The sequence below is a fragment of the Brassica napus genome, chromosome C7 (assembly GCF_020379485.1).
Source record: "Brassica napus cultivar Da-Ae chromosome C7, Da-Ae, whole genome shotgun sequence".
NCBI classification, from domain to species: Eukaryota; Viridiplantae; Streptophyta; class Magnoliopsida; order Brassicales; family Brassicaceae; genus Brassica; species Brassica napus.
In genome coordinates this window covers 25598410-25612172 of record NC_063450.1, presented here as the reverse complement: position 1 = coordinate 25612172, position 13763 = coordinate 25598410, and the positions used below count along the sequence as shown (strand labels likewise).

At 32.1% G+C, this 13763-nt stretch overlaps 1 protein-coding gene and 1 non-coding gene across 2 annotated transcripts; one reads left to right on the top strand and one right to left on the bottom strand.

The window, feature by feature from the left end:
• Positions 1-296: 296 nt before the first annotated feature.
• LOC106410477 (sucrose transport protein SUC2) lies at positions 297-3681 on the bottom strand. The gene is made up of 4 exons (XM_013850978.3): positions 2306-3681; positions 2107-2170; positions 750-793; positions 297-661 (listed from the first exon to the last, which is right to left on the bottom strand). The coding sequence occupies exons 1-4, from the start codon at positions 3560-3562 to the stop codon at positions 485-487; spliced, it is 1542 nt and encodes a 513-aa protein (XP_013706432.2). The 5' UTR covers positions 3563-3681; the 3' UTR covers positions 297-484.
• Positions 3682-8081: 4400 nt separating this feature from the next.
• LOC125591055 lies at positions 8082-8184 on the top strand. The gene has a single exon (XR_007327040.1). It is a non-coding gene; the product is annotated as a U6 spliceosomal RNA (small nuclear RNA).
• The last annotated feature ends 5579 nt before the right edge of the window (positions 8185-13763 follow it).

Below are 13763 nucleotides of genomic sequence, written 5' to 3'. Positions count from 1 at the left end.
TTGATTTATGAATTCGTCATAAACATTTTGGGACCTCAACAAATAGTTGAGAAACTCTACCAAAATTTTTCGATATAGTTTTTAAATGTTCTTAAGAAAATTATGATATATATAGGAAACAAACGAAACAAGTTATTTTGTAATGTTACAAAACTTATCATGCTTTGTCATAAAATTGCGAATAAAGTAATCAAATTAATGATTATTGAGTTGTTTAATTTCCTTATATATACTTTGTAGATTATGAGGCATTACCGAAAGGTCCGAAACATCGATCGAAGAGTAACAATGAAGCCTTGAAGGTGACAAAAATGTAAAATATACTCCAAATTAAGTTACAGAAAAAGGGACAATAATGGGTTTAGGTAAAATACAAACCATTCCCGAGAAGATCAGTTTCCTTTCTTCTCTTTATGTAGAATTTGCACAATAACACTAATGTTTTATGAGAGAAACAGGGCCAATATTCAAACACTGCTAAAACTTAATGAAATCCCATAGCTCCAGTTTTGAAAGCTGGAGCATCCGGTGGTGGCGATGGCAGCACCGTTAAAGCCAATATGCCACTCACCGCAGCTGCAATAGCTCCTAACACAAACGCTGGAATGTTTCCACCACCGAAGATTTCATCAAATGGTCCACCTCCCACAGATACCACCATCTACGTTTAATTAAACAAACATATTTATCAGAATCCTAACATTTATTTCTAGTTAAATAAATAAAACTGCTTTCGACGGTTTTATTACCTGTGGGACGACAATAGCCAGATTTAGAACACCTAGAGAAAGTCCTGTTCGAATGAAAAACACGAATCTTTAGTTTAACATTATTAATTCAAGAAATTGGTGTAATCATCGTTTGTAAATATATTTAATACTTTTTGTAACAAATATATTTAATACTTTATCAGTGACTTGTAGAATCATCTCAATCTCGTATATATTATTTGAGAATCATTACAACATGTTTTGTAACCACATGTCATCACTACAATAATTCTTAAAATCTTTAGAGAAATATGTTGGTTCATATATTAATATATAATAAGTTTTTTACTAAACTAACCATAAATTTATTATTTATGTTTCTCATTATTTTCTTAAATAAAAATTACAGAAGTATATACGACAATTAATGATTTTGAATAATAAATATTTGATAAAAAATAGTATCTTCTATCATATGTTTGTTTAATTTTAAACTATTAAAATAAATTAAACAATTACATTAACCATATAAAAAATATTTTTCTGTATATTTTATATTTTGGATATTTAAAAACACTTATAAATTACTAAAATGTTAAAAGTCTTACCTTCAAATTTTGTGATCGATGGTTTAAAAATTTTGTTACGAGAAGATACAAATGATTATAAAATCATATAAGTAGAAAATCTCATTTAATAAGTATTAAGATTAAAATATATATATATATATATATATATATATTTGTTTTAAATTAAAATATATACCATTTAAAAATACATAAGTATTTTAATTTCAAAATTTAATCTGACAAATATTTTTTTTCTATAAACTCTTTGAACAAATATTAACAACTTAATTTTTTTAACAAAAATATAAATTAATAAAAATATTAATCACACAATGAAAATTTTGTTACCAAATAATTTAACGTTTTTGCTATAAAAAATACAATTGATAAAGAAAACATATGAGTAGAAAATATTATATAACAGATATTAATATTTAAAATATACTATATATGTTATATCATTTAAATTTAAATTATACATCATATCAAATAGAAAAAAATATTGTTTGGATTAATAAAATTTATTTATATGTTTGCATAAATTTAATTATATACGTAATAGTTACTGACTTTTTAATTATTCAAGATATATTTATTATTTTATAATATGTAAAATATATAATACATAAAATAATTTATATATATAATGTTTATTTTGTGCAAGACGCGGATCACCTAGTAAGTTATTAAATTACGAATCTGTACGTATTAAATGCGTATAGCTTTTTTAGGTCCCAACACTTTTGAGAAGAGTGTAGACTTGCATTATCCAAACAAAAATGGTAACTAAATTAAATTAAATTGAAAACTCAAATTAGAAAATTTACCTTGGCCGGCACCGGAATTGCTTGAAAATATGGAAGCTAGTGCAAAAGGAATACTGAACGTAATCTGCCATTAATTAAAATAAAAAAAATAGTCAAAATTATAATATTAATTTATTTCTAATATAATCAAAATAATAATAATTAACCAATGGACACAATTGTTTTCAGTAAAATAACCAAAAAACAGAGAGAAACTCACCGCTTGAGGAATACCAAGAACAGCAAATAGAGTTAAGGCACCAGCAGTGACGTTACCAGGCGGTCCTGTTTTAGCACCGCCGTGATCTCGCCGATGATTCTCCGCCTGTTTAGTCACCAGAACCGTCATGGCCAAGCAAATAGCGAGAATGAAGTTAACAACTCCCCAAAGCCGTTTAGCTCCTCCCATTTTCCGACCAACCCATTCAACACCAAGAGACATGAACCCAAGAACTATAGCGTTAAGCATAAGCCCCAACGCACCAGCTCTGACACCATCATTGTAAAGCTTTTTAGCGGTTGCGCTTGCAGTTGCGTCTGAGTTACCTCCATACACCTCACGGCCCATCCAATCAGTGTCAAAGAGAAGGAAAGGGAACCAAGCGATCCAGTTTAGTGCAGTAACTATAAGAAGCATCCACATCGGTCTTTTCAGCTCCTTGAAAGCTCCGAAGATCTCTCCGAAAAACGGAACGTTCGAGGCTTTCCCTTCTGCGGTTGGCTCAGGCGTCCATGGCTTCTCCGTCACGTAACAGAGAGACACGAACGTGACCAAGACCAGAAGCGTTATGGAGAGGAAAAAACACGTTTTGAGGTTAGCACAGTAGAGGTCGCATGACTCGGTCATCGTGAAAGGGACCATTTTGTAGAGATCCCTGTAAGAACCCGCCGCGTAACCCAAAACGTTTCCAACCGCCATGAAAAACGAGAAAAACGCGTTTGCGGTCCGCGTTTTCTTCGCGTTCCCCGCGGATAGATCGGCCAAGAAAGCTCGGCATGGTCCTTGGAGCGTGTTGTTAGCCACGTCGAGTATCCAAAACCCGAGAGCGAAAATCGCGATGGCTCGCGTTCTAGGCGGTTTGTTGAGCTGATCACCCATGCTGTGACCTAAGTCGGCGGCGTAACCGATGAGGAAAACAGCGACGGTGACCAAACCGGCTCCAGCGACGATGAAAGGACGACGACGGCCGAATCTTGAGGTGCAACGGTCGCTGTGGTAACCGACGATGGGTTGAACAAGCATGCCGGAGATTGGGCCACAGAGCCATATCAGAGAAGCCCATTTATGTTGGATTCCGAGTAGCTGCACGTAAGGAGTCAACAGAGATAGTTGTAAAGCCCAACCGAACTGTACACCGGCGGCTATAGAAGACACCGATATGATTTTTCTAAGCGCTGCCGGTTGATCAAGCTCAGCCGTCTGCGTCTCTAGCGCCGACGTACCGTTGGAAGCTTTCTCCATTTGGTGACTGACCATATTTCTGATCAGATTTAGACAAAGAAAGTTTGTTTTGTTTTTAACAGTGGTTGTTTCTGGTGGTTTTGGTGGTGAAGAAAGAGGGAGAGCGAAGAGGTATTTATAGGAAGAGAAGGATAGGATTATCCGAAGAGGAGACAAGTTAAAAGAATTTCTATTGGTGAGATACTCATCCAATATCTAGTTTAGTTATGAGTGTCTCCTCTGTAAATTTAGTTTAGTTATGTTGTTCCATTTAGGTTATAATTAAACTTTTGGATTAAAAAAAATTGTTTGATGGGATTTTAAAGTTTTTTATTAAAAAAAAAAACTCATTTTACTTTCTTATTTTCTTTTATTTTTATTTATAATAATTTATTGTGATACCGTTAATGTAGATGATCAAAGACTTAAAGAGTTTGAGGCATAAAAAAGAGAAGAAAAAGAAGAGCTGCTCTTTAGTGTAGGGTACAGCATTGACATATGTCGTTCTTACATTAAATTTTTGTTTTATTTATTAGTTTTTTTCCTCTTTTTAGGGTACTGTTTTGGGCGGTTGAATGCATGAATAACATGCTCCAGAAAAGAGTAATTGTTTGAATACTCATCGATGGATGTTAAAAGGTGCTTTTGCATCCTCATCTCCACTCTGCCTCCGGTTGATAGCTGATGGTATCGTAAAGCTCCTACAATGATTTGAATCGTGGTTATTGATGTTTGTCCATGAGAACCAAAATCATATGGCGACTGAAATTACAAAGAGTGTCATTCTCAGACAAAGCTTCCAATCCTACATTGCATGGGAGGGTCCAACTTGGCTCCATCATCGGATTTCTCAAGCAACTTCTCCGGGCTAAAGGGTTGATCCATCTTTCAAGTTCTGGCTTGGGATTGCTATCTTATAGCATTAGTCCTTCTCATCTGCCTCCTTCATCTTTCAGCATGAGGTTTGTTTGTTTGTTGTGGTATCTACTTGTATTTCTTTCCTTCTTTTTTTCTTTGTATCTCTTTCCTTTGTTTCTGTTTTGCTCTTCCTCTGTTGTTTTTCCAACTCTTTTTTTTAATAATCGTGGTGTGATTCTAAACAGTTTCTAGGTTTAAGGATTAATCACCACGAAACCTGTAGAATCCGCATTTTCCTACCACTTAAGGTGTTCCGGGTGGTAAAAAAAATTGAACCTAGAACGGTACTCACGGCTGCGAATCCTTTATTACTAGGCCAAGTCCACTTGGTTGTTTCTCCAACTCTGCAGTAGATTTATTTTGGTTTTTGGAACTTATGTAATGAAATTTGAAGTGTTAAAAAGCGTCATATTAGTTTCTGTTTTTGGAACTTAATTGTTACTATCTACTACTGATATGGACCTTCGATTTCCTCTCACCTTTTCTTTTCTTTTCTTTTCACCCTTTTAATTCCTTTTGTTAAACTCAAAGTTCGGATTGCAAAAAGTCAGAAATAATATGTAAGGGCATATACTACGCTGATAGATATATTCCAGTTGTTTTTTTGGATTTTTAAATTAGGTAAAGAGAAAAAAGGAATATAACTTTCGAATTTCGATCCGAGCGAGTGGCACTGGAATAAGTTTCGGCGTTACACTATTTTTATAAAATATTATTATTATTTTCAGACGTAAATAGGATATCATACACATAATATATACACTGTATATATCAATACAAAAAATAAACAAAAACATCTCTTTCTGGTATATATTTAGATGAACTGATTATGTTTTTGACGGTTTTGTAACAGTGTTTTCAACTCTTCTACTGTTGATTACCTCATGATACAATTACTTTATACGCATTTTGTGTGATTAACCAAGTAAGAGAGGTTATATTTAGTTACAATGGTATCAATCAAACTTATAAATGCATTAAATAACTTGAAATATATATAGTTGGTATGTTTTTTTATGCATGAATATAATCACTATTTCTTTTAACAAATAATTATATGCTTCCAAGATATTTTAAAAATATACAGTGTGAAGAGAATAAAGACAGAGAAGGATACCATTTGGCAATCACATAAACAAAATAATACCCCAGAAGATAGTTACAGAAATATTTATCAATATATATGTTTTGGTAAATTAGTAAAGAAGGTTCTTTGTCAAAAAAAAAAGAAGTAAAGAAGGTTGTTTTAAATTTTGAACAGTTTGTCTACAGATTCTCTGATCTACATTTAAATGGATATAAGCAGGCATATCTGGGTCTTATTAAGATATTAGGATCACATGTTTGTCCATTTGTTCCGTTATCTTCGAAGTCTCGCACCTAATAAATATGTTATGTAGTGCAGTAGTGGTATCAGTACATGTATGTTTGTGTTCCTTAATTCCACCGGAAGTGTGACATAATTATGAAACTTCTAAAATTGATCATTCAACTATTTCTCCAACTAATTCATCTTCAGGCTATATATATGATTATTTTTTACTAATTTTTTAACCATTCTCTATGAAAATGACATAATAGTAAATGTTTGAATTACTTTCATGCATCTTTTTGCTAGATAAATTGTGGATTAAAGTATTTGTTATATACATATAATAAAAGCTAATAAAACACAAAAAAACAGAACTGAGATGTAAGTTATAAGGAATTTATGGCTTTCATACAAATTTTGCATGATTTTAGATATGTTCGAAAAATACACGTTATAGGATTGGTTACTAGTAGCTAAGGTCTCTCTCTCCTCTCTGTTATTTCGCTAAAATCTTTCACAGGGAGGAGTTGAATAGAGACCAAAACTCTGTCTTTTGGTCAGTTTCTTCTTCCGGTCTTGCCTCCCGTTGACCGGGCTTCATCCTCCGGAAAACAGTGACTTTCTTAGCACTGGCTTTCCCGGCTTTGGTCTCCCGTGTCACACCTTCTTTTAGGTGGTCGGCCGGCTTTCGGCTCCGGTGGTACATCAGCTCTTATGATGTTTCCGTTGGCACTTGGTTCCACATCTCACTTCTCTTCGCGGTGGTGGTGTTGGTCTTCTCCGGATTCATCCCGGCTTTTGTCTGATCTTATCTTCTTCAAGCTATCTCTGTTTCCATCATTTCGTTACTCGATTGGATCGAGAACGTTGTTTCTCGATAGAAACTTCAAATTAAGAAGAGAGATCCTTTGGCTTTAGTTCTTTCGTGGGTCTACTGGATTTCGATGGAGAATCAAATCGTTTTGATTTGATTTATTATCCTCTGATGTATGAGATCTCACGCTAAAGACTAAGGTGTTGTAGATAGTGACGCCTTCATCTCCTGATGTCGTCGACGGCGAGGTGCTTTGTACGGGGCTCGTTTCCAGTTTGTTTCCGGTGAGCTGCCGATTAGATCTTCACCGGAGATGTCTTTGTCGTTGAAGCGCGGTGGTGGCTCGCATGGTGGACACGTGTCTCTGTCACGCTAAAAGAAACGCGTGGATTTCGAGTCACGATCGACTTCTTGTGAACTCTATTTTGGTTTTCTTTCGTGGCCTCGTCTGTGGCTTCGTTTGACCTCTTTTACTTTTTCTTGTACTTTTGGGCTGTTTCCCTTTGTTTAATAAGATCATCGGAGTTAAAAAAAAAGGATTGGCTACAAGTAGCCTTAGTCAAAATATTATAAGATAAGGAGAAGTCCTTGTACATATGAAACATAAAAGAAAGAAATTTGTTGTTTAGAAAATAGAGCAAAAGAAGTTAAAAAAAAAAAAAACAAAGTAGAGATCGGTACGTGAGAAGACATAATTAAATAGCTGGAAATTGTTGTTTTGGTTACAAAATGAAGGTTTTAGCTAATATATAAAATTGTGTTAAAAAAAAAAAGAAAGCTAATGTATAGAAATATGTAAAATTGTTGCGACTTGTGAAAGTAAATGTCTCTCTTAGGAAAATTTTGTTAATTTTTTTTTGTTAATCTCTCAAGTTGAATTACAGAGTAAACTTGTTTGTTTTAAAGGTGACAAATGATGTCAACTGAGATTTGAATATATATATACATATCTTGTAGATTGTTGAAACATTAATTGTGGTGGGATAACAGATACTCCATCGGTTTCGAATTAGATGTTCTTTTAGAGCAAAATCTTAGTTTCAAAATTAGTATCGTTTTATGATTTCAATGAAAAATTTATTAATTTTTTATTCTAATCTATTTTTCTATTGGTTGAAATTTGGTTAGGTGTATTGGTAATGATGTTTTTATCTAGTAAATAGATAAACCTAAATGTTTTATTAATCCGCGTGTCGAAGTCTAGAACGACAAGTAAAATGAAACGGAGGGAGTACAAACTATTTTTAAATAAAATGGCTGATTTTTGTCCGTCCACTTAAGAATAACAGATTAAATTAAAAAAACAAAAGTTGAAGTTCAAAAATAAATAAAGAAGATTGCACGCACCAAAAATAACCCAACTCACAAAAGAGAGTAACAATTTAACAAAATCTGGTAAATGTCTCCCACATAACAAAGTGGACACTGTATCATTGCAGTTCAAATGCAAATGATTTCATGGTCTATTATAATAATAATACAGAGTAATTGTGTGAAACAATATGAAACCAGTCCTCTCGGGGTCATCCGATAAAATTGGAACGATATAGAGAAGATTAACATGGTTCCTGCGCAGGGATGACACACATAAATCAAAAAATTGTCCAAATTTTTTCAGTTAAAAAAAAAAAGAAACCACAATAATATATAAAAAAAGTTCAGATGAGAAAGCATAATGGCCTTGTACTTTATTTTGGTGAATGACTGCAGTTTTATTAATTCCAAAACATTAGGGTCGGGGATTGCAATCACAAAAGAATTTTGTAGTTAGTTTGTGTTCAAAGATTTGTGCTTTGTTCCATCATTATGCACCCGTAGTTGGTAATGACTCGGCAACATGGGTTTTGCCTCACTTTTTTCTTTTGTTTCTTCATTAAAGAGTCAACATATACACCATCTGTTTCAAAAAAAAAAAAGGGGTATGTAGACCATAATAATCTTTCTTTAATCATTTGAAAAAAATTAATAGAAGCTGAATTAAAAATTATATATCTGGCATCCAGACTTTTAAGGTATATGTATTTGATTCAAAAATATATTAAATTGAAGTCTCAGTATTTATAAAACTTTTAGACACTCATGTTTTTTTTTTTGAAAGTTTGATAATTTAACTAAAATCAGGTGTTTTTGTTGTGTGCCACATTGGAGTATACATCCAAAGTATAATAGATTGCGTTTCACTAGAAACCAATGATAATTAAGCATTTATGAGGTTTATCATATGGATCATGAATTTGAGTTACATTTTGATTTTTTTTTTTTATAACTGTGGGATCCAAAAGTTTTGTAAGTCCAAAGATCGATTCTACGAAGCCATGTATCCGGATACGCAACTAATCTATCTAAATATCATGGTTAAGTGATCAAGATGATTTAAATTTATGACAAAAAATTCAGCTGGAATCCTTTTGTCACTAAGTCAAGATGACTTCATTTTTTATAAGGTTTTATTTATCATGCATCATGAACTGGAAGCTTGATGTTTCTGTCAACCAAATAGAAAGGAAAAATAAAAGCAGAAAAAGGCACTCCGGAGTCGGGCAGGCCTAAAGAATAAGTTATAACAAATCAATTTGACAATGAAATCTTAATATTTGAGGAAAGTTTTAGATAATTCAATAAATAATATGTATCAGAGATTTCGAATGACGCGGTGTTGATCAGTTCTCGGGATATACAACCCTAGATAGGTTTCTTAATTTTTTTTTTCTTTAATTTTTCGAATTAAAAAAAAAAAAAAACGAATTAATCGTGAGCCGCCACGTGTTAGTGGGACCCGCGAACAGTGTAAGAAACCCTTAAAAACCGACTACTATTTAGTAGTTTTTGTAACCGGTTTCTTAAAAAAAAGTGGGTCCTACGCAGGACCCACACGCTAAGAAACCCTCTAGTATCCCCGGATAAAAATGCTCTTATGGATTCACTGAATAGAGAGGAAGGAGAAGTTGTCAGCTCATTGACTCCTGTAAGCTATCCTTTAACTAGCACTCCTCTCTTTTCAGTTAGTAATCTAGAATTTATTGATCTAATTCAATAGTTAGGTTTATATTCGTATATCCAATTATCTAAGTTTATACTATATCCTTTTTAGAAATAAAACTATTCGGAAATAACTGGAGTTAGGGTTGTATTTGATCTATATATATGCGTTCAAGTGTCTTTGTTATGAGTTGATTGCATTGTTTAGTTATTATGTATTCAATCCTTTTTAAAGCATTTCTAATGTATTACTCTTTTTAAAATAAAGTGATTATGAAATTAAGTTTGACTCTAATTTTATTTATTACTTCATTATAAAATAAAAATAAAATTTAGTAAATTTTACTCTAAATTTTATTTTAGAATAAAAAAAATAAAGTAAGATTAAAGATGCTTCAACGTTTGGTCCAGTATTCCCAAGATTAAAGATGATTAACCTGCATGAATTTTCAAGCTTTAAAAAAAAAATGTATCCATAAAACCATGCTTTTATTGTGAACTACTTCATAAGTTCCATAATAGAGAATATTTAACATTTTTAAATATAAAAATGTTTAGCTATTTGAAATAATTGAATTTTATTTACAAATGACTGCTTAATAATATTTTATTATATTATTTATAATTGTTTAATTATTTCAAACTTATATTATTAATACTACTATTTTTTTAAATGTAGATTTCTTAAATTTTATGTTTTTTACAAAAATATCTTATATTATAGAAAGGAGGGAGTACATAACAAATATACTTGTGAAAATTTGAATTTTTTTTATTGAGATTTAAGAATGATTTAAAGTCATAACAGGTGTGTAGTCTAATTCGAAATCTGTAGCCTAATTCGAAGCGTCTTTAATAATATTTTATTGTATTATTTATAATTGTTTAATTATTTCAAACTTATATTATTAATACTACTATTTTTTAAATGTAGATTTCTTAAATTTTATGTTTTTTACAAAAATATCTTATATTATAGAAAGGAGGGAGTACATAACAAATATACTTGTGAAAATTTGAATTTTTTTATTGAGATTTAAGAATGATTTAAAGTCATAACAGGTGTGTAGTCTAATTCGAAATCTGTAGCCTAATTCGAAGCGTCTGTAGCACCAAACTCTAAAATGATTACAAAAAAGCAATATCACGGCTAACAGCAATAAAGAAAGGAGAAATCAAATACAAATTTGGATAATTCACAATAATTTTTTTTTTATAATTTTTTTTTTAATGTTCAATAGAAAAAAAGAATAAAAGACAAAAGAGTCTACTTATATTAGAGACGTCACAAAATGGGAAGACTCCGTTAACACATCCTCAGTCAAAAGACAAAAGAGTCTACTTTTTTTTTTTTTTGACAACTACAAAAGAGTCTACTTACATTTAACTATTGTGTCATTTAAAAGTAACGGCTGACGGACAAAGTATATTCTTCGTGGAAAAAGAGACCAACGTGTTCGCGTATGCATACATTACCCTGAGGAAGTTATTTATTCTGTCAAAATATCAGTAAATTTTGATTTAATGTTATTCATTTCGATTTGAACTAAAAAATCCAGACATATGTAACTCTATCAATCAAATGAAATATTAATATGCAATATCCTCAAGAGACGAAGAAAATCACAAATACTAAAAATATTAAGAACGAATATCCGATCCGATCCGTTATATACACATATATATATAAAGAATTATATATACAAATTATATAATTATTATATTTTATCAAAATTTTATAATATTATTGTTTCTTATATTAATTCTTTTAGTTATTAAAAATTTAAGTATTTTTTATTTTTTATTTTGTAATTATATATTATTATTTTATATTATTTTGGATCTTTTTCTTAGTAATAATTATTTATTTTTATTTTTAATCTTTAACGAATCAGAGCGGATAATCTGCGAATAATTGAAATAGTCACGAATATTCGAACTAAAGAATATTTAAAATTTTAAAAATCGAAGCAGATCAAAAGCTGAAGTATTTGTAAATGACGAAACTGATCACGGAAAGTAAATTTTTTTCAGATATCTGCTCCTTACCTGGAACATGTGTGTTTTCTTCTAAAATTTCATTTGTACAAACATTCTGTTTTTGCACCATCTATTCTTATCGTCGCATAGGCTGGTGGGCAAAAGAAGGTGCATTCAGGATCGGTCATGGGCAAAGTCGGATGAAACATTCGCCTTGGGCCCCCAAATTTTTTGAAAAAAATTACATAAACATAGACCCCCAAATTTTTTAAAAAGGCCCCCAAATTTTCTTAAATTTTTTTTTTCAATGAATTTACGAATATCGCCTAAGACCCCCGAAATCTCGGAGCCGGCCCTGGGTGCATTATTTATCATTGCACAACATTTTATTTTGTACCACCTATTCTTATCGTTACATAGGAGGGTGGCTAAAAAGACCGTGCCGTATTAATTTACCAGAATGGTAAAGCACCACCAATCATATATTGTATATATTGGTAAACTAATCGATTATGTGAAGAAAGGATATTTAAGATTTGATATGCGAAAAATAAAATTATATTTAAAGATTAAATGCTCAAGAGGTGGCATTGCTCTGGAAAAATACACTGATCAGCATACCTCTCAGTTTGTCTCAACTACAACAGCTATACTACTAATTGACCTGTGTTACTGTGTATGTCGAATTTGTCGTCGCAAAGTAGTTCATATTTTACGACTAACTAAACCGGCACTCGAATGTGAATCAGAATCTAGTAAAAAACAATCTTGTCAAATTTACTTCTATAAGAATAGTATAATAATGTATTGTATATGTATTAAGAAAAAAAAACAATCTTGTCAAATTTACTTCTGTGAGAATAGTATAATAATGTATTGTATATGTATATATGAAAAAATTGCTAAACTATTTCACTTATAGAAATGAAGTGTTTGATAATTTATTTCATTTTTTCTTGCTTGTCGATGTATACCAATGTCCCTTTTTATCGCATACTCAAATCACCCATTTGGTCATTAAAATATAGTAAGGTACTATTCAACATTCAAAGCCATTATAAGAAAGAAGGAACTTAGGCAATAAAATTTGTCAAGCTGAAAAACAATCATATGCTAGACTTTAACCACTGCTTGATACTATAGCGTTGCTATTAATATTCTTTTAATGGTACCAACCAAATCTCTTCCAAATAATCAGCTAAAAAGGGTCAAAATATCTAGCTAAGCAAAGAATCTCGCCTTTTTCCTGGTTGAGCAGGATCTAGATCCATCGAACCATCACATAAGATAGTCGAATCAAGCATCTGAGTCTCTTTATTTTCCTCCCCAAATCCTTCACGGATCTTATACACCACGCGCATCTACATATGTCACTCGAATTTTATATTTATATTAGTGTTAAAGTTAGGACAAGTTTTCTAAAGTAAAAACGTACCCAAAACCAAGTTCTCTCGTGACTATAAAAAAATCAGTTCTTTTTTTTTCTGATGACCATGGTATCCGAATGTTCCGAAGGGATCCGACTAGCACCTAAAGACCGTCCGGGTAAATCTGAGCCACTAAGGACCCGCCGGAGCCCACCGAAGGCATCCACGGGAGCTGGGTATCCTCATGTGATAAGCCCAGTGGCCACGCGCAGTTGGAAGTATCCGTATTAGGCCCAAAGGTCCTTCAAGAGCAACATCCGCCAGAGTTGGCCCTCGAACCCGAGACCTCCCGAAGGAAGGGAAGGGAGCGAAATTGTTCAACCACCACTGGACCACTAACGCGTGGTTAAAATCAGTTCTTTTGTTATATTCAAAACGATTTTAATTCAAATAATTTAATCAAGATTAAAGCTAAGTTTATTTGGATTGTTTCTACAACAATCTACCATATATCCGATAATAGGTTCGCTTAATTATCGATAAGGTGGAAACTAATTGAACTCAAACAATATTACTAGGCACGTTGTACAATGAAACCCTTCTCTACATACAAATTAATGAAGCGGTTTATATTTTGTACTACATCCTAGTTATAAAAAATCAAAACATTTAACCACACATACATCTATGCACCAAAAAAAAACCAGCATCTAGTTGACATCTAAACCAACGTCGAATTGGCCTAGTAGTAAAAGGAGTGCTAGTAGCCTTCTGTTGCTCCGGTTCAATCCGTGTTGGAAAAAACTATTTATAATGCTTGGATTTCTAGCAAATAGGTGAAATCACTTTTTTGCATAAAAAAAAAGT

Excerpts from the sequence above, each read along its gene's own strand:
- LOC106410477 (XM_013850978.3), bottom strand. The coding sequence starts at position 3,562 with ATGGTCAGTCACCAAATGGAGAAAGCTTCCAACGGTACGTCGGCGCTA. Across the intron at positions 2,171-2,305 it reads TTCTTGGTATTCCTCAAGCG|ATTACGTTCAGTATTCCTTT; the intron begins GTGAGTTTCTCT and ends AATTAATGGCAG. Across the intron at positions 794-2,106 it reads CAATTCCGGTGCCGGCCAAG|GACTTTCTCTAGGTGTTCTA; the intron begins GTAAATTTTCTA and ends TCATTCGAACAG.